A 19,701-nucleotide genomic window follows, 5' to 3' on the forward strand; every position below is an offset into this window, starting at 1 on the left:
TTTGTAACTGTGGTAACTTGTGACGACGACACAAGTCCGTGGAGAAAGGAGGCCCCTGGTGGTGGTTGTTTATAAGAAACCCCGTAGTGAATAGCTTTTCGTTTAATGCAACATAAATCCAAAATGGCAGGAGCTGATGGAGACGATTCTCTCTACCCCATCGCGGTGCTCATTGACGAGCTTCGTAATGAGGATGTGCAGGTAATCACCGATGCTCTGATCATAAGACGTTCGTTTGGGATATTATATTGGTGGTATTTATTTTACTTAAACATGTCTGATTTCAAAAAGCATCGTTAGCTAACGTTAGGCCTCTTGGCCTGTTCATGAAATCTCAGCCCGTCGCACCCAGTCTGGCTAACGTTAGCTGGCTATAGCGTGTTACATGGTGTGATAAATATCAAACGGAATAGCTGCATGTCGTATTTAGTTACTGTCAAAAATGTGTAGCTAACTAACTAGTTATTTGCGGGGTGTAAAAGTAACTGGTGTTAACTAACGTTAGCTAGTTACTACTGGGCCACTTGTTTAGCTAGCTAGTGTGCCGGGCTATCTAGGCTACAGTCAGTAGTTAGCAGCGAACTAATTAACGTTAGCTATCTAGCTCCAATTCGCGTGTTAACTTGTAAATTAACCTAACTACTTGTTTGTTATTGAAGTATTAAAATGTACAATGTACACAACGTTACCGTACGTTAATTAGTAAGCTCAGATATGTATATAGCTGCTAACTACATAGCTTCCTTCCTTCATGTACCTGATAGTCATCCAGCTCCACCCTGCTAATGGTAATGAGATTATCATTATTTTCATGTTGTAACTAACTAGTTAACGTTAGTTGGGTAACTACTGACATGGTTAGTTATGTAATATATCTGCATCTTGCTTTGGTGTCTGAAAGCATTACAAAACACACATTATCTATACTCTAGAAAAAAGTTGTTTGTAGGAAGGCACCTGAAAGGGAATACATTTCTCTTCTCTGAAACGCTCACATCTGAAATAGTCTTCATAGTTGGCCTCACTGAAATGCGAATAATCTTTTTATGGCTAATGGTGGCCTCTCTTGTAAGTTTCATGTCATAACATCATCTGGCATTGTTTACTTTCCAAGCTGCGACTGAACAGTATCAAAAAGCTGTCTACCATCGCATTGGCCCTTGGAGTGGAGAGGACCCGCACTGAACTCCTCCCCTTCCTCACAGGTATGTCCTCACCTTAAGTCCCCAGTTACAGCCATCCTCGTGAGTCAAGATGTGTGAAAGGCTGATAATTCTGACTGAGTCAACACTCTTTAAAGAGATTCACAGGACATTGTACAACCAGCATCAACATAGGCACTTTGCTGGAAATTGTTCTGAGATTGCATGTGTTGAAGTCAGTAGAATTCATCTATCTAATAGTGCTGTCATGCCAATCCCCCGTGCCCCCACTCTTTCAATTATGTTTAACACCTGACCTCTTGTAGACACCATCTATGATGAGGATGAGGTGCTTCTTGCCTTGGCTGAGCAGCTGGGCAACTTCACCATGCTGGTGGGAGGCCCTGAATATGTTCACTGTCTGCTGGTACGTATCTGTTAAAAACAAAATTTGCCATTGAGCATATAAGATGCATACAGATATTCAACATATAGACCTTACAACACAATTTTAGAGTTAACCCATGCATAGACACCTATCTCAAAATATCCAGTCAACTACTCTACATACGCATACTTATGTCCCTGTGTCTTTCTCCACAGCCACCGCTGGAGAGCCTGGCTACCGTGGAGGAAACGGTGGTGCGAGACAAGGCGGTGGAGTCTCTGCGTAAGATCTCCCAGGAGCACTCTCCTGTGGACCTGGAGGTGCACTTTGAGCCCCTGGTGAAGAGGCTGGCCAGTGGTGACTGGTTCACCTCCCGCACCTCTGCCTGTGGCCTGTTCAGCGTCTGCTACCCCCGCGTGTCCAGCACCGTCAAGGCTGAAATTCGCCAGTGAGTAGCTATATCAGCTTAGACCTGATTAGTGATTGAAATATGGTCTATTATTTGTGTCCCCCAATAATCACTGGGAGCATAATATTAGAATTGCGGACATTAATTTGTCTCATATCAGGGGTCCCATGCCCCCATCTCCTGTAGTCACACATACTAGCCTTCCAGTCCCAAGTCAATCAGATCGGGATGTTTAGCTACTCTTTTTCTGTAGAGGAGATACAATGGAGTTATGGTTTGATGGTGGGTGGCATGTTCTCTCCACAGGCATTTCCGAACTCTGTGCTCAGATGATACTCCCATGGTGCGCCGCGCCGCAGCCTCCAAGCTTGGGGAATTCGCCAAGGTTCTGGAGCTGGACTATGTCAAGAGTGACATCATCTCCCTCTTCACCGCGCTGGCCTCTGATGAGCAGGTACATACATGTACTCTACAAGCGCACGGGGCGTTCTGTGACATTGCGGTGGGAAGTGCCTGGAGTTCTACCACACAATTCCTAAATCGACTGGCCAATAGAAATAACATGGCCATACATATTAGCTGTCTTTGAATGGGGATGGATGAATATTTCAGCGAATTCAGTAGGTAGCCCCACCTGGGACTCAAAACCGTGTCTAGCTATTGTTAACCCCAACGCCTCAGCAGTTACGCCATGAAATCCGTCCAATGGGGGATTGAGTGTTCACTCTATGCATTTCTATGGTTTGCTACAGTATTTTATTCAATTGGCACAGAATGAGAAATAATCCCATTGTCCCCCTGCCTGTAGGACTCAGTGCGCCTGCTGGCCGTGGAAGCCTGTGTGAGCATCGCCACGCTGCTGCCCCAGGAGGACCTGGAGACGCTGGTGATGCCCACCCTGCGCCAGGCCGCCGAGGACAAGTCCTGGAGGGTCCGCTACATGGTGGCTGACAAGTTTTCTGAGGTGAGCATGTGGAAACATTCATATGCTGCACGTAGCCATAATGCCTCGAAAATATTTGCTGCTTTACCCAACCTGGAACGGAAGAAATGGGGGACGACATTCAATGCTTCACAAGTGGTCACTTTAAAAGTGTTATTTTAGTCGTTTTTAGTATGCCCATTTGTAGAAAAAAAAGGAAAGGAGAACTTTCTAATTTGTCAGAGGTATTTGCATTATTTTCGCTGTCATTTTAGTCTAGGCGTTTATATTTTCCGTTGCTTTACGGTATTGAACTTAAGTAATACAATTCTGCAGGGGGAAAGTAGAGTGGACATGGATAGCAGGACAGTTATGGGGGCCTGTAATGTCCTTAGTCCCCCAGCGTAGAACATTCTTAATGTCCTCATTGCCACTTAACTTCATTACACTAACACATTGATTGCTAACCCATATGACCTTCTGTTGTCATTTAGTATAAAATGAGACATATTGCCACTGTTCAATAATATGTTGTAGAAGTTCAGTCAATCAATGTAAAAGCTTTCAGGCAACCTTGCACACATTTGTTTGTGCACCACACTTACTGAAAGGTTTTCTACCGTTTTCCCCCTCACCACCATGGTCTTTGGTAGCCTGTGTTCCCGACCTGAAATCCCACTAGTTTAGTGTGTTGATCAGCAAATCTCAGAGCAAGGTTTGAAGGTGGGATCATGTCAGAGCTGTAGATGGAGATGCCTGCTGGATGGTAATTGCTATGTCTGTGGTATGAGTAGAAGTTCCCTCATCCAATATAACAGTTCGCAGGAAACTTGCACACAAATTAAAGCCTGGCAATGGCAAATAGTTTTGTGCACTTTCCCCCTTGCCACCCTGGACTTTGTAGCCTATGTGTGTTCCCAACCTGAATCCCATCAGTTGAGTGTGTTGGTCATGGAGTCTCACACAAAGGTTTAGTGGTGGATGTTAATTGCCATGTCACTGATTCCACAGCTCCAGAAAGCGGTGGGCCCAGAGATCACCAAGAACGACCTGGTCCCAGCCTTCCAGAACCTGCTAAAGGACTGCGAGGCTGAGGTCCGAGCCGCCGCCGCCAACAAGGTCAAGGGTGAGTGTATGGACTATATCCGCCAGTCAAAGAAAGGCTCTATTGAAATAAAAAAAGAACTGTTTGAACGAGAAGCTTTCACCATCTAATAGACCACAGTATTTATAAACCCCATTTCTTTCCTCAGAGTTCTGCGAGAACCTTCCAGAAGACAGCAGAGAGACTATCATCATGACTCACATTCTTCCCTGTGTCAAGGTATAAAAAAAACAGCCACTGTTCACTTTTATCCCTCTTTTATTCTACTAGCTTGTCCTGGTTTCTTTGACCTGTCAATTTCTCACTTGATGGAAGTAACTCCGAGCACCCATGACTTACGAAGGGGCAATTAAAAAAGCATTTTTCTAAACAACACATTTTCTTTTAACCGAGCTGTCGTGCTTTAGGCGAATAGTCATGTGTTCTGAAGTCTCGACAATAATACGAGTTAAGCAAATTATCTTGTTCAGAAGTGCAAATGCGCAGGCACTAGATATTTTTAGACACCCACAAATCAATTTCTAGCATGAGTGTTAAACTGATTAACCTGTTTTAGGCTGTACTTTCTATATGTGAACTGGGAGGATATTATGCATTGTAGTTGGGGCTTGTGAAGAGATGAGGACTTGAGCTCAGTATAGCCTTTGGACAGCAGGGGGCAATGTTGTATTTAAAAATGTCTACCAAATCACCACACAACTCCTATTCACTGTCTGTGTTGGAACGCACTGGTTGGTTCCTGAGTTTAAATGACATCCCTTTTTGTTTGGGAAATAACAGCTCTTCTAGGAACAACTCCAGCATAAAATACAAAAGTAAAATTTTAGCCTATACTGTCTTTAGTCAAATTCCAAGTCCTTATTAACTTATTTAAAGCTGGTCCAAATATGACTGTAATACAGTATATGAGCTAGGTGCAGCTATTAACCCATGTCGGATAAATGCCAAACTGTTTTCATGAACGCAATTGAGAAAATAAGAACCTGCGGAAATACACTAAATGACCAAAAGTATATGGACACTGCTCGTCAAATATCTCATTCTAAAATCATGGGCATTAATATGAAGTTGGCCCCTCCCCTTTGCTGCTATAACCGCCTCCACTCTTCTGGGAAGGCTTTCCACTAGATGTTGGAACACTGCTGCGGGGAGTTGCTTTCATTCAGCCACAAGAGCATTAGTGAGGTTGGGCACTGATATTGGCCGATTATGTCTGGCTCGCGGTCGGTGTTACAATTAATCCCAAAGGTGTTTGATGGGGTTGAGGTCAGGGCTCTGTGCAGGCTAGTCAAGTTCTTCCACACTGATCTAGACAAATCATTTCTGTATGGGCCTTGCCTTGTACATAGGGGCATTGTCATGCTGAAACAGGCAAGGGCCTTCCCCAAACTGTTGCCACAAAGTTGGAGGCACAGAATGCTGTAGCGTTAAGATTTCCCTTCACTAGAACTAATGTGCCTAGCCCAAACCATGAAACAGCCCTAAACCATGTTCCTCCTCCACCAAACTTTACAGTTGGCACTGTGCATTTGGGCAGGTAGCGGTCTCCTGACATCCGTCAAAACCAGATTAGTCTATCGGACTGCCAGATGCTGAAGCTTAATTCATCACTCCAGAGAACGAGTTTCCACTGCTCCAGAGTCCAATAGCGGTGAGCTTTACACCATTCCACGCCGATGCTTGGCATTGCGTATGGTGGGCTTAGGCTTGTGTGGGGCTGCTCGGCCATGGAAACCCATTTCATGAAGCTCCCGACGAACAGAGGCCGTTTGCAACTCTGTAGTGAGTGTTGCAACCGAGGACGACAATTTTTATGAGCTTCAGCACTCTGCAGTCCCATTCTGTGAGCTTGTGTGGCCTACCACTTCGGCTGAACTGTTGTTCATTTCCACTTCACAATAACAGCATTTACAGTTGACCGGGAAGCTCAAGTAGGGCAGAAATTTGACGAATAGACTGGCAGGAAAAGTGGCATCATGTGACGGTGCCATGTTGAAAGTCACTGAGCTCTTCAGTCGGGCCATTCTACTGTCAATGTTTGTCTATGGAGATTGCATGGCTGTGTGGTTGAGTTTATACACCTGTCAGCAACAGGTGTGGCTGAAATGGCCAGATCCACTAATTTTGAAGGGGTGTCTTCACACAGCACTTTTGTGTGTATGTATATAGTGTAAATGCCTGGTCTGTAGAGCACAGTACGCTTCACAGCGCCGAGTCAGCTTGCGTAAACAGATGATTCATTTCAACACAGAGGCTAGTTTGCACTTACCTTGTCCACATCGGCACCGTATTCTATGGGCAGGATGTTGACTGTATACGCCTCTTGAGGAACATTGTCATAGTGCTTCTCTAACTTTTTTTTCGAGGCCGCTTTTCTCCCGAGGGAAATATCAATGTAGCAATAATATTGCCCTATTTGAAAATACTTGATTTGCTGTCCCTGTCCACTGAAATGTCTGACTCTCTTTCTCTCCTGACAGGAACTGGTGTCTGACACCAACCAGCATGTGAAGTCTGCCCTGGCCTCTGTCATCATGGGCCTGTCCACTATCCTGGGCAAAGACAACACAGTGGAGCACCTGCTGCCTCTGTTCCTGGCTCAGCTCAAGGACGAGGTAAACACCACTCACTACTTCTCCTATTCGTTCTATTCATTAGGCACCTAATGGCAGAAAATAGGCTGAAACTGGGAGGGACTGGTTGGACTTGGAGTCTGATCTGATCACCCCCTTAATATCCTGTAATGCTATTGTTCAGGATCAGATGTACCTGGCTGGCTCCCTACCGGAGTATAAACCAAGGGATGACCCTGATAGGGTTTGAATCTTTTTCCTGGTGACATTTGTTGTAGCGGTGGTGGGCTGTTTGAGGTTTTCATTCTGTGTGGTTTCATTCTGACATATCCTTCCTAAATGTGGCCTGTATCGCAGCCAAAATCCATATGACGTAAGACCTAGCCGACTACATTTACGTACAGTTCCTTTGGAAAATATTCAGACCCCTTGACCTTTTCCGCAGTTTGTTACGTTGCAGCCTTATTCTAAAATTGATTAAATTGTTAGTTTTTTCTCATCAATCTACACACAATACCCCACAATGACAAAGAAATAACTGTTTTTTTCTAAATATTTCCAAATATATTCAAATTAAAAAACTGAAATGACATTTACATAAGTATTCAGACCCTTTATTCACTACTTGTTTGAAGCACCTTTGGCAGCGATTACAGCCTCAAGTCTTCTTGGGTATGACACTACTAGCTTGGCACACCTGTATTTAGGGAGTTTTTCCCCATTCCTCTCTGTAGATCCTCAAGCTCTGTCAGGTTGGATGGGGAGTGTCGCTGCACAGCTATTTTCAGGTCTCTTCAGAGATGTTAGATTGGGTTCAAGTCCGGGCTCTGGCTGGGCCACTCAAGGACATTCAGAGACTTGTCCCGAAGCCACTCCTGCGTTGTCTTGGCTGTGTGCTTAGGGTCGTTGTCTTGTTGGAAGGTGAACCTTCACCCCGGTTGGAGAGCGCTCTGGAGCCGGTTTTCATCAAGCATCTCTCTGTACTTTTCTCCGTTCATCTATGCCTCGATCCTGACTATTCTCCCAGTCCCTGCTGCTGAAAAACATCTCCACAGCATGATGCTGCCACCACCATCCTTCACTGTAGAGATGGTGCCAGGTTTCTTCGACGTGACGCTTGGCATTCAGGCCAAAGAGTTTATTCTTGGTTTCATCAAACCATAGAATCTTGTTTCTCATGGTCTGAGTCTTTAGGTGCCTTTTGGCAAACTCCAAGAGGGCTGTCATGTGCCTTTTACTGAGGAGTGGCTTCCGTCTGGCCACTACCGTCAAGGTCTGATTTGGTGGAGTGTTGCAGAGATGGTTGTCCCATCTCCACAGAGGAACTCTAAAGCTCTGTCAGTGATCATCGTGTTCTTGGTCACCTCCCTGACCAAGAACCTTCTCCCCCGATTGCTCAATTTGCCCTGGTGGCCAGCTCTAGGAAGAGTCTTGGTGGTTCCAAACTTCCGTTTAAAAATGGTGGAGGCCACTGTGTTCTTTGGGACATTTTTTTCAAAATGTATTGGAGCTCTATGGAGGGATGCAGTTTCAACCTCATGGCTTGGTTTTTTTTCTCTGACATGCACTGTCAACTCTGGAATCTTATATAGACACGCGTGTGCCTTTCCAAATCATGTTCAATCAATTGAATTTGGCACAGGTGGACTCTAATCAAGGATGATCAACGGAAACTGGATGCATCTGAGCTCTGTTTCAAGTCTCATAGCAAATGGTCTGAATGCTTATGTAAATAAGGTATTTGTTTTTTTTTGTTTTTACATTTTTAAAGATTTCTAGCCTGTTTTTGCTTTGTCATTATGGGGTATTGTTTGTAGATTGAGGATTTGTATTCATTTAATCAATTTTAGAATACGGCTGTAATGTAACAATGTGGGAAAAGTCAAGGGGTATATGTAAGGCACTGTATATCTGGTGGCTTATTGATACTGGAGTGGAAAGGTTTGGGTAGATGACGCAAACTTCCCTGCAAAAAAATAAAGGTGCACAAATACACAGACACGATTGGCTGTCATCTATGGCAGCTTTACTATTAAAATATGTTCTAGTTTGCCTTGCAGCCAACGCTGAGTTGACAGGGTTAGTGTCATAAAGGATTAGTCAAAACAGACAACTGAGGTGCAAAACAGCCCGAATGACTCACGAATATAAAAATAATCTGTTTTCTTCAATATTTCTACTGTAAATATTTAGTTATTGGAATGTGTATGGTCCCTCAGCTGGCTGCCAACTCTGTCGTATCCTATTTGGTTCACAAAAAGCTTGATGTGACATCTGTCTGCACATTCGGAGGCTAAGAATCAAGGGTCTGGGACTGGCAGCATGAGTTGGGAACGAGCGGAATGTCTTTGGCAATTATTTTAGCCGTTGTTGCTAATGTCATGTTGCGATTGGAGCCAAGAAAGGCGTCATTACAAGCAGATGGGGAAGCATAAGCAATAGCTCAGATTTTCTGTCGCAAAGATTTTTGCCACTTAAGAACACTTGAAATAAAATGGCTTTCATTCTTGAAGGACATATGACATGTAATGTTCCCTAATTTAATTATCCCCAGCGACTTATACAAGAGATCCCTCTCTTCTCTCCCTCTCTTTCTTGCTCTTTTTCTCCTTCCTCCTCTTTCTCCCTGCAGTGCCCTGAGGTGCGCCTTAACATCATCTCCAACCTGGACTGTGTCAACGAGGTGATCGGCATCCGCCAGCTCTCCCAGTCGCTGCTGCCTGCTATCGTGGAGCTGGCCGAGGACGCCAAGTGGAGGGTCCGCCTGGCCATCATTGAGTATATGCCCCTGTTGGCCGGACAGCTGGTGAGTCCTTGGCTGGGTCCCAAACGGCACCCTATTCCCTACATAGTGCTCTATTTGTGACCAGAGCCCTTGCAGCCTATTCCCTACATAGTGCACTACTTTTGAGCAGTTGTGCCATGCGTGTGTTCCGCAGTGCACGGTGGCCAAGTGCTGGTCACCAATATCATTGTAAAAAATGGCTATGCAATGTGTAAGTAATTCAGCTAGCTTTTTGTGATATCTATGTAGAAAGTGGCATACCTTCAATTACTATTCAGTAATAGTGTTGCTTCCACTGTAATGTTTGGATGTTATTTCTTTGGATTTTATTTGAAAATTGTTTCTAAATATATTCTCTTCTAATCTCTCTACCCCAGGGAGTGGAGTTCTTCGACGAGAAGCTGAACACCCTTTGCATGGCATGGCTCATTGACCACGGTAAGACACCCCCCCCCCCCAATACACACCACTCTCTGTTCAATGCATTTGACCTCTGTGTCCACACTGTGAGATAAGTCAGTGGGAGTAGAAGGACACCAACATTGGACAGAGGTGGGTCACGTCCCAGACGGATCATGTCCCATGCTGCTGTCTAAGCTAGCAGTTGTTCTCCAGCTTCCCTCCTCCCCCGCATCCTCTGTGGTTTGGGGAGAGAGAGAGACGTGTCAGGCTGCAGCTCTCAGCCTTACGGCTATGCCAATGACAAAGGTCTGATAAGAACCCAGTGACTTGGACTGGGAGAGGCCAGGGAAATGCGCTCTCCTTAATTTCACTCCTGCCCTCTCCTCTCTAGCTGAGCAAGTTAAATTCAATGTTGTGCTACCGCACGGCAAGCAGTACCGGAGCGCCAAGTCTAGGTCCAAGAGGCTTCTAAGCAGCTTCTACCCCCAAGCCATAAGACTACTGAACAGCTAATCAAATGGCTACCCAGACTATTTGCAGTGCCCCCCCCTCCCCCCTCTTCTGCGCTGCTGCTACTCTGTTATTATCTATGCATAATCACTTTAATAACTCTACCTACATGGAAATATTACCTCAACTAACCAGTGCCCCCGCACATTGACTCTGTACCGGTACCCCCTGTATATAGCCTCGCTATTGTTATTTTACTGCTGCTCTTTAATTATTTGGGGGTCTGAATACTTTGAATGCACTTTATCTGTAACTGGCAAATATGGGGGGGGGGGGTTAAACCATGGGGGCTGCTTTAAATGAGTGCCAGTTTGATTATAGGGGGAAGCACTGCGAAACATCAGTCAAAACAACACACGCTATCAACGAGCCACCTGTGATTCTCCACTTGGCAGCTTCTTGTTATTGTTACAAACTATCTGACCATTCAATCATAACTCTCACCTTCCGGCCAAATCGATGCGCTCGTCATATTTGTGACATTGTCAGCCAACCAGTCTATAAAGCCTTGAACAGCAAGATTGAATCTGTTATTGGCCTATCGCTCGAGTGCATCTTTAGTAATCCTGTTTAGAAATAAATGTCTTCTGAGAGCTGTCCTCAGTGTTTAGACTAGGTTCTGTTTGTCTTTAGAAAACCTGCTTAATTTTCTCGCATGGAAGACTTTAGCTCTGGCCAACAGTTTTCCCAAGCTACAGATCTAGGATCAGGATTTCCTCCCCAAATCCTAACCTCCTAAATACAAAACTGACCCATGGTCAGTGTCAAGGGGCATTTTCTCCGCTATGCATAATGCAATCTACCTTACATCACCACATCCCCCATTTTCCTTCTGGCTTTATGGACAACCATCATGGCTGTAGAATAGAAGAAACAGGATGGAGACAGCTCAATAGTTGAACATTCCCTATACATTTGTCAGACACAGTCCAAGTACCTGTACTTGCATTTTAAATAGTAGGCTTTTTGATTAGCTATTTGATTAGAAGTTCATGGGGCCTTATGGCTTGGGGGTAGAAGCTGTTTAGAACTCTCTTGGACCTAGACTTGGTGCTCCGGTACCGCTTTCCGTGCGGTAGTAGAGAGAACAGTATGACACGGGTGGCTGGAGTCTTTGACAGTTTTTAGGGCCTTCCTCTGACACCGCCTGGTATAGAGGTCCTGGATGGCAGGAAGCTTTGCCCCAGTGATGTACTAGGGTGTACGCACTGCCCTCTGTAGTGCCTTGCGGTCAGAGGCCGAGCATTTGCCATACCAGGCGGTGATGCAACCAGTCAGGATGCTCTCGATGGTGCAGCTGTAGAACCTTTTGAGGACCCATGCCAAATCTTTTGTGTTTTGGCGTGTTTGGACCATTCTGGTTTGTTGGTGATGTGGACGCCAAGGAACTTGACACTCTCAATCTGCTCCACTGCAGCCCCGTCAATGAGAATGGGGCGTACTCAGTCCCCCTTTTCCTGTAGTCCACAATCATCTCCTTTATCTTGATGACGTTGAGGGAGAGGTTGTTGTCCTGGCACCACACGGCCAGGTCTCTGACCCCCTCCCTATAGGCTGTCACGTCGGTGATCAGGCCTACCACTGTTGTCATTGGAGAACTTAATGATGGTGTTGGAGTCGTGCCTAGCCATGCAGTCATGAACAGGGAGTCCAGAAGGGGACTGAGCACGCACCCCTGAGGGGCCTCCGTGTTGAGGATCAGCGTGGCAGATGGGTTGTCACCTCCCTTTACCACCTGGGGCGGCCTGTCAGGAAGTGCAGGATCCAGTTGCAGAGGGAGGTGTTTAGTCCCAGGGTCCTTAGCTTATTGATGAGCTTTGAGGGCACTATGGTGTGGAACGCTGAGCTGTAGTCAATGAATAGCATTCTCACATAGGTGTTCCTTTTTGTCCAGGTGGGAGAGGGCAGTGTGGAGTGCAATAGAGATTGCACTGTCTGTGGATTGGTTAGGGTGGTATGCAAATTGGAGTGGGTCTAGGGTTTCTGGGATAATGGTGTTGTGAGCCATGACCAGCCTTTCAAGCACTTCATGGTTACAGACGTGAGTGCTATGGGTCTGTAGTCATTTAGGCAGGTTACCTTAGTGTTCTTGGTCACAGGGAATATGGTGGTCTGCTTAAAACATGTTGGTATTAGACTCACAGGGAGAGGTTGAAAATGTCAGTGAAGACACTTGCCAGTTGGTCAGAGCATGCTCGCAATACACGTCCTGGTAATCCGTCTGGCCTTGTGACTGTTGACCTGTATAAAGGTCTTACTCACATCGGCTGCGGAGAGCGTGATCAGTCATCCTGAACAGTTGGTGCTCTCATGCATGTTTCAGTGTTATTTGCCTCAAAGCGAGCATAGAAGTAGTTTAGCTCCTCTGGTAGGCTCGTGTCACTGGGCAGCTTTCGGCTGTGCTTCCCTTTGTACTCTGTAATGACTTGCAAGCCCTGCCACATCCGACGAGCGTCAGAGCCGGAGTAGTACGATTCGGTCTTAGTCCTGTATTGACGCTTTGCCTGGTTGATGGTTCGTCGGAGGGCCTAGCGGGATTTCTTATAAGCTTCTGTGTTAGAGTCCCGCTCCTTGAAAGCGGCAGCTCTGGCCTTTAGTTCAGTGCGGATGTTGCCTGTAATCCATCCCTTCTGGTTGGAGTATGTACGAACAGTCCCTGTGGGGACGACGTCATCGACGCAGTTATTGATGAAGTCAATGACTGATGTGGTGTACTCCTCAATGTCTTTGGAAGAATCCCGGAACATATTCCAGTCTGTGCTAGAAAAGCAGTCCTGTAGTTTAGAATCTGCTTCATCTGACCCCTTTTTTATTGATCAAGTCACTGGTGCTTCCTGCTTTCATTTTTGCTTTTAAGCAGGAATCAGGAGGGTAGAATTGTCACATTTGCCAAATAGAGGGTGAGGGAGCGCTTTGCACGCATCTGTGTGGAGTAAAGGTGGTCTAGAGTTTTAATATATTTTTTCCCCCCTCTGGTTGCACATTTAACATGCGGTTAGAAATTTGGTAAAACACATTTAAGTTTCCCTGCATTAAAGTCCCCAGCCACTGGGAGCGCTGCCTCTGGATGAGTGTTTCCTGTTTGCTTATGGCAGAGTGCAGCCTTAGTGCCAGCATCGGTTTGTGGTGGTATGTAGACGGCTACGAAAAATACAGAGAAACTCTCTAGGTAGGTAGTGTGGTCTACAGTTTATTATGAGATACTCTACCTCAGGTGAGCAAAACCTGAACTTCCTTAGACATTGTGCACCAGCTGTTTACAATTATGCATAGTCCACCCCCCGTCTTACCAGACAATGCTGTTCTATCCTGCCGATAGTGTATAACCAGCCAGCTGTATGTTGATAATGTCGTCGTTCAGCCACGACTCTGTGAAGTATAAGATATTACAGATATTATTGCTTCACCTGCCAGGTTGCTGGATTATCTTGGCAATGGAGAAATGCTCACTAACTGGGATGTAAACAAATTTGTGCACAAAATTGAAGAATAAGCTTTGTGTGTTTGGAAAATCTTGGTGATCTTCTATTTCAGGTCATGAAACATGGGACCAACACTTTACATGTTGAATTTTATATTTTTGTTCAGTAAAGAAAGTTTATATCACATTTCAACAATAAAGATGTTGCTTTTAAATCCCAGGATGTCCTCATTTTGGCTTCATCTAGTAGAATTCGCTGCACATTTTAAGGAAGAGAAGCGTCTTTTCAAACCCACTTGTTTGACAACAGCTGATAAGAGGATGGGCTGTACCAAAATTAAAGAATTGTGGGAAACGGCGCAATTAAGCATTGGATGACATTCTCAGGATGGGTGTGCCTAGTTTGTGGCTTACTGCATACATTTATACTAAACAGTACGTTCAAAGTCGTACGATTAGTACACGGTATGTAGTTTTAGTAAGAAATTGCCCAGACAGATTTCTGACATGGCCAGTGTCACGCACAGGTTTTAATATCTCATTGTAGCGCCAAAGCCTTGGGTCCACATGCCAATGGCAATGTGTTTCTAGCCCCAGCTAGGCTCTCTAGCAGTCTCTTTATGGCCGTATTAGTAGCCAAAGGGCCAGGTTTGTCAGTGGGTTAGAAATGTGTTTTACCCAGGCCCACTGGTCTCCCTCGCTCTGTCCAAAAGCTAGTATCAAATATCAGGAAATCAGGCTTGTGTGTACCCAGATGTTATGTCACTGTATTCTGGGCACAATTGAGTGTTTTGAGCATTTCTGCCATCACTAGCCTCTTTAGCCATGATTACTGATGGACATGTTTTCCATGCAAATGGGAAGTCTTCCATGTTATTTGTTTATATAACAAACAAACTGACAGTAATCCAGAGATGGCTGCCAAATGGCTAGAAAAGCGCTCAAAAGAACCAAGAATCCTAGCAATGTTTTATACAGACGACCTACTCGCTTGTAGAGTTTCGATATGTCTATCTCTGTGTAATTGAGTTTTGTGCACCATTTTAGATCGCAATTTAATTTGAGGAACACTAGTCAATACGTCCACCTAGTACTATTAATATTATAGTTTTGTAAAGGAAAACCCAGACTTTTTTCTTTTCTTTTTTTTCTTGAGAACTACTACTAAAAATAGAATTAGGCCTAGTAGTTTGTCTAGTGCTACAGGCCAATGTCTCTAAGTGTGTGTGTGTGTGTGTGTGTGTTTTCGACAGTATACGCTATACGCGAGGCAGCCACCTGTAACCTTATGAAGCTGGTGGAGAAGTTTGGAGCCGAGTGGGCCCAGAACACCATCGTACCCAAGGTGCTGGGCATGGCCAACGACCCCAACTACCTGCACAGGATGACCACGCTCTTCTGCATCAACGTGAGTCCTCCTGACAAGTGGAAGATGGAAGCTAGATCTACTCAGGTTTTATATGAAGCTAGTCATATTACCAAGGTGGATATTGATCACGTAGCTGCCGCCAGCTCAAGCAGGCTTGTAACTTTGCATGCATGTCGCACATGGCTAGTTGAACGCCAAACTATTCATCTGAGTTGATGCTGAACCATCAATCCATGGGAGAGTAAGTGACGAGTTTTGCCGAAATCAACATGAAAGAGAAGCTATTTCAAATTACGCAGGCTATGGTATAAAATAGGATATTAGAAGTGCATATTTTATTACATATCATTAATGCAGACTTTGGGGTGCTTATCAATGCACAAACGGCTGTTTTGCCCCCCCCACCACCCCATCGATAAAATAATTGTATTATGTCATATAAAACTTTAACTATGCGTGAACTTTCTTATGCTTGCTGTCATTACTAAATGTTTAGTGTGATGGGTTTTTAATGAGACTATAACACATTTCATTCATAAAATATGTAATCAGTCGTCTCCCACAAATGAAGTGGACGATGGCGCAATCTTTGCGAAAGGGAGTGAATCTGATTTGATTGGTCCTCACCTCGCAGCTCAGTAATTTCATTCAGGGTAAGTGGAGTTAGTGGCCTGCCTTGGAGCAGGTTAGTTCTGAAGGATCCGTTGTCATAGAAATGTACCTGGCTAAAAGGTGAGCCACTTTCGTATGACCTGTTATCTCTGAATTGATCAAAGTTACCTCGCTTACGCGTCTAACCTGATTCGTAGTATAGGGCTGATCTCCTTAAACCTCAGATGGATTTAAACCAAGTCATTTTTGGCCAACATTTTACTTCTAAAACAATCATACTTTTTTTTTAGCAGGTACCTTTCTGTCCCAGTCATTTATTCTGGTCGTTTATCATTATTTTACATCTGATATTTTAGGCATTTATCAGACGCTCTTATCCAGAGTAACTTAGTCACTTGTGTCTAACGATCATTTGTTTATGCATTGTTGGTTTCCATGTCATCCACCCCAGGCTCTGTCTGAGGTCTGTGGCCAGGACATCACCACTAAGCAGATGCTGCCCGTGGTCCTCAAGATGTCCAACGACCAAGTGGCCAACGTGCGCTTCAATGTGGCCAAGTCCCTCCAGAAGATCGGCCCCGTCCTGGACAGCAAGTACGTCCACCACAAAGCCCTCGTTCATCTCGTTCAGGCCTACCTGAACAACCATCTCCGATGACTTGACCACAGTCTACATTAGGGTTGTGTTCAGTAGGCACAAAACGGGAGCACAAATTATGAAACTGATGAGGCTCTTGCTTGAACTGGCCCAGTAAGGATGCTCATTTGAGTTATTCTGTGATAGTATGTTTTGCGTCTACTGAACACGACCCAGATCTCCATGTTCAACCTTAATTCCTTGCAGTCAGCTAATCCTTTATGGCACGGGAGTGTGTGGAAAATGTGTGCCCTGTGTGAAACGTTTCATTTTTCTCAGTGCTCTGCAGACAGAGGTGAAACCAGTCCTGGAGAAACTAGACACAGACACAGATATGGATGTTAAGTACTTTGCCCAGGAAGCTATAAGTGGTAAGTATAGTACTCTGTCCATTTTCTTCTTGTATGAAGTCACCTCACTGGGGCCACGTTCAGTTAGGCACATGTTGTGGAACATTGCCAATAGAAATGTCCTGAATAGAGCTGCTGGTAGTCCTTGTGCTACGTCAGACGCATGTTTGTTAGAAATAGCCTATGTTATGTGTATCTGAGCGTTCCACAATGTGCCCTGCTGAATGCGTTTCCCAATGTGAACGTTAGTCCATCTTGTCATTCTGATTCGTTTCTCCCCTTAGTTCTGGCCCTGGCATAAACCAACCCAAGCTTGGCTATCCAGAGGAAACAACAACAACCCAAGATGTCGTGACATGTTGCAAACACTTTTCACAATATATTTATTGATGTTCAAGAGCAACTGGTGATGTACGGAGAATTAACACCTATTTGTCTTTTTTCTTTACTCTCAGTGATAATAAAATGTCCAGGAATAGCACAGGCTTCTAATTTCCCCTCGCTGTAACTCTTTTGCTTCTCCAAGTGTGATGAAACATGCATTTAATCATCGCATGCTGACCACTGTGCTTAAGTAGCATTGCTGGTTTGACCCACACATTCCTCTCCTACATGCATAGCCGCTGACTATAACGTTTACTATTAGCAACGGCCCCATTCGCTGCCACATTTCTCTGTACGAAATACCCAGAACACGCGAGCCAGCTCTTGGTTGCATGTCCAAGTGCTAGACAGATGCTATTGCTGCAGCAGATGGTGAGGAAGGCTGTTTTATTTGCTCGTGAAGAACTGCAAGGCTAAGGCACCTGCAAATTTTGTTCACATGTGCTGCCCCCCCCCCTCGGATGTTTTTCATGTATTCATAAAATCTGTTTGCGCAACACCCCATCCTCGCTTTCTGTCCTGTGCAGGTGTTCTGTGTGTGTACAATGAGTTAGTTGAATTTGTCTAAGAAATGAGTAATACACACCCAGTATTCTATCGAAATGTGAAGGGATACTTCAGGATTTTGGCAATGGCGCTTTATCTACTTCCCCAGAGTTAGATGAACTTGGGGATACCATTTTATGTCTCGGTGTCCAGTATAAAGGAAGTTGGGGGTAGTTTCGTGAGCATTCGTTAACTAACGCTAGTTAGCAATTACGCCTGTGTTAGTTAGTACCTTCCTTCAAACTGCACGCAGAGCCATAAAAATGGTATCCACATGTTCATCTGACCGGAGAAGTAGATAAAGGACCTCATTGCCCAAATCATGAAGTATCCTGTTTAGTAATGGGGACCACCACAAAGTGTTGCCCATCATTTGATTTGTCATTATAGATTCGTTTATGTATTCAGTTCATCACTGGCGTTATTTCTTTTTCTGAGTCATTTGTTTGACACGGGGGGGAACATTGGGAGTAATTGTTCAATCTCTCTTGCTATATTGCTCTTAATCTTTGTGCCAATTACTGATGAGCAATGTGGTTTTTTTTTTAGTAAGCTTTCGTAAGGTTTAGCTCTTGATTGCTCTAATTTTATGTCGTAATGATGTTTTGTGTTCTCTAAAGACAAGGCATCGCTCCTCACGGGTTGTCATTCAGTCATTTGAACAAGGCTGACCACTGAAGCTAAAAGGACAGGGAGCAGTGAGAACAGCAGGGCTCTGTGTGTGGGTGGTTGTATAATATGGGATGGGAAGGGTGTGTGTGAATGATTTGGTCAAATACAGTCAAAAGAAACTTGTCTTTCCCTCATGTCTCCCTCCCCATTTTCTCATCGGTCTCTTAAATAAACAAACCTTGATTGGCCCATAACATTTAGACCCTGCTTTGGTTTTTATTGAATTCTTTCCACAATTGTGATGCTGTGCTTGAACTGAATACACTTTTGCATTGAGTGTTGTAACTGTTTAGTTGTCTGCACACCCTTAAGTTTACAGATGTTGTTGCCTTAAAGGTATTCAGCGAAATGACTTTGCACAGCAGCACCGCAATGAGCAAGATTAGACTGCTGTCTCACACAATATCTGTACATGTGCACCGGTTTGCTTCAGGCTCTTATGTGAAAGCCACTGGACCAAAACAGCAGGGAAGTTTAGCCTGGCACGCCAAAGCTCCTAATTCTGACCTGAGTTAAGCGTGTGTAAATGAGTGTAATATAAAAGTCAGTGACAGTTATACACGGAGTATACAAAATGTTAACACCTGCCCTTTCCATGACAGACTAACCAGGTGAAAGCTATGATCACTTATTGATGTCGCTTGTTAAATCCACTTTAAATCAGTGTAGATGGAGACAGGTTAAAGAAGGATTTTTAAGCCTTGAGACATGGATTGTCAGAGGGTGAATGGGCGAGACAAAAGTTTTTAAGTGCTTTTGAACGGGGTATGGTAGTAGGTGCCAAGACATGCAACACATCTTGGTTTTTCATGCAGCAGTTTCCTGTGTGTATCAAGAATAGTCCACCACACAAAGGACATTTGCGTTGTACACCTCCACTTTTGCCCCCAGAACAGTTTAAATTTGTCAGGGCATGGACTCTACAAGGTGTCGAAAGCGTTCCACAGGGATGCTGGCCCATGTTGACTCCAATGTTTCCCACAGTTGTGTCAAGTTGGCTGGATGTCCTTTGTGTGGTGGACTATTCTTGATACACACAGGAAACAGTTGTGTGGAAAAACCAATAAGTTTTGCAGTTCTTGACACAAACCTGTGCGCTTGGCACTTACTTCCATACCCCGTTCAAAGGCACTTAAATCTTTTGTCTTGCCCATTCACCCTCTGAATGGCACACAGACACAATCCATGTCTCAAGGCTTAAAAATCCTTGTTTAACCAGTCTCCTTCATCTACGCTGATTTAAAGTGGATTTAACAAGTGACATCAATAAGCGATCATAGCTTTCACATCATTCCATTGTTATATTAACCTTTATTTCTTCTGTCGTTCGTGTGCTTGATCCTGAGGATCGCTAGCAATAGTGGATCATATTAGGCTAACGTGTTACAAGTTGTGCAATAATTTGGGATTTGTAGCCTATTTGAGTCATTATGGAACGCAGACCATACGTAGCAGTTTAAACCTGGAGCTTAGC

General features: G+C 44.5%; 1 protein-coding gene across 1 annotated transcript; it reads left to right on the top strand.

The window, feature by feature from the left end:
• ppp2r1bb (protein phosphatase 2, regulatory subunit A, beta b) lies at window positions 1–18,427 on the top strand. The gene is made up of 15 exons (XM_045703360.1): window positions 1–201; window positions 1,115–1,205; window positions 1,469–1,569; window positions 1,746–1,978; window positions 2,246–2,393; window positions 2,748–2,903; window positions 3,873–3,987; window positions 4,115–4,185; window positions 6,447–6,581; window positions 9,172–9,345; window positions 9,702–9,762; window positions 14,911–15,065; window positions 16,090–16,232; window positions 16,555–16,646; window positions 16,910–18,427. Exons 1-15 carry the CDS (start codon window positions 106–108, stop codon window positions 16,924–16,926), a joined length of 1,788 nt encoding a protein of 595 aa, XP_045559316.1. The 5' UTR covers window positions 1–105; the 3' UTR covers window positions 16,927–18,427.
• Window positions 18,428–19,701: the final 1,274 nt, after the last annotated feature.

Source organism: Salmo salar, chromosome ssa20, assembly GCF_905237065.1.
Source record: "Salmo salar chromosome ssa20, Ssal_v3.1, whole genome shotgun sequence".
NCBI classification, from domain to species: domain Eukaryota; kingdom Metazoa; phylum Chordata; class Actinopteri; order Salmoniformes; family Salmonidae; genus Salmo; species Salmo salar.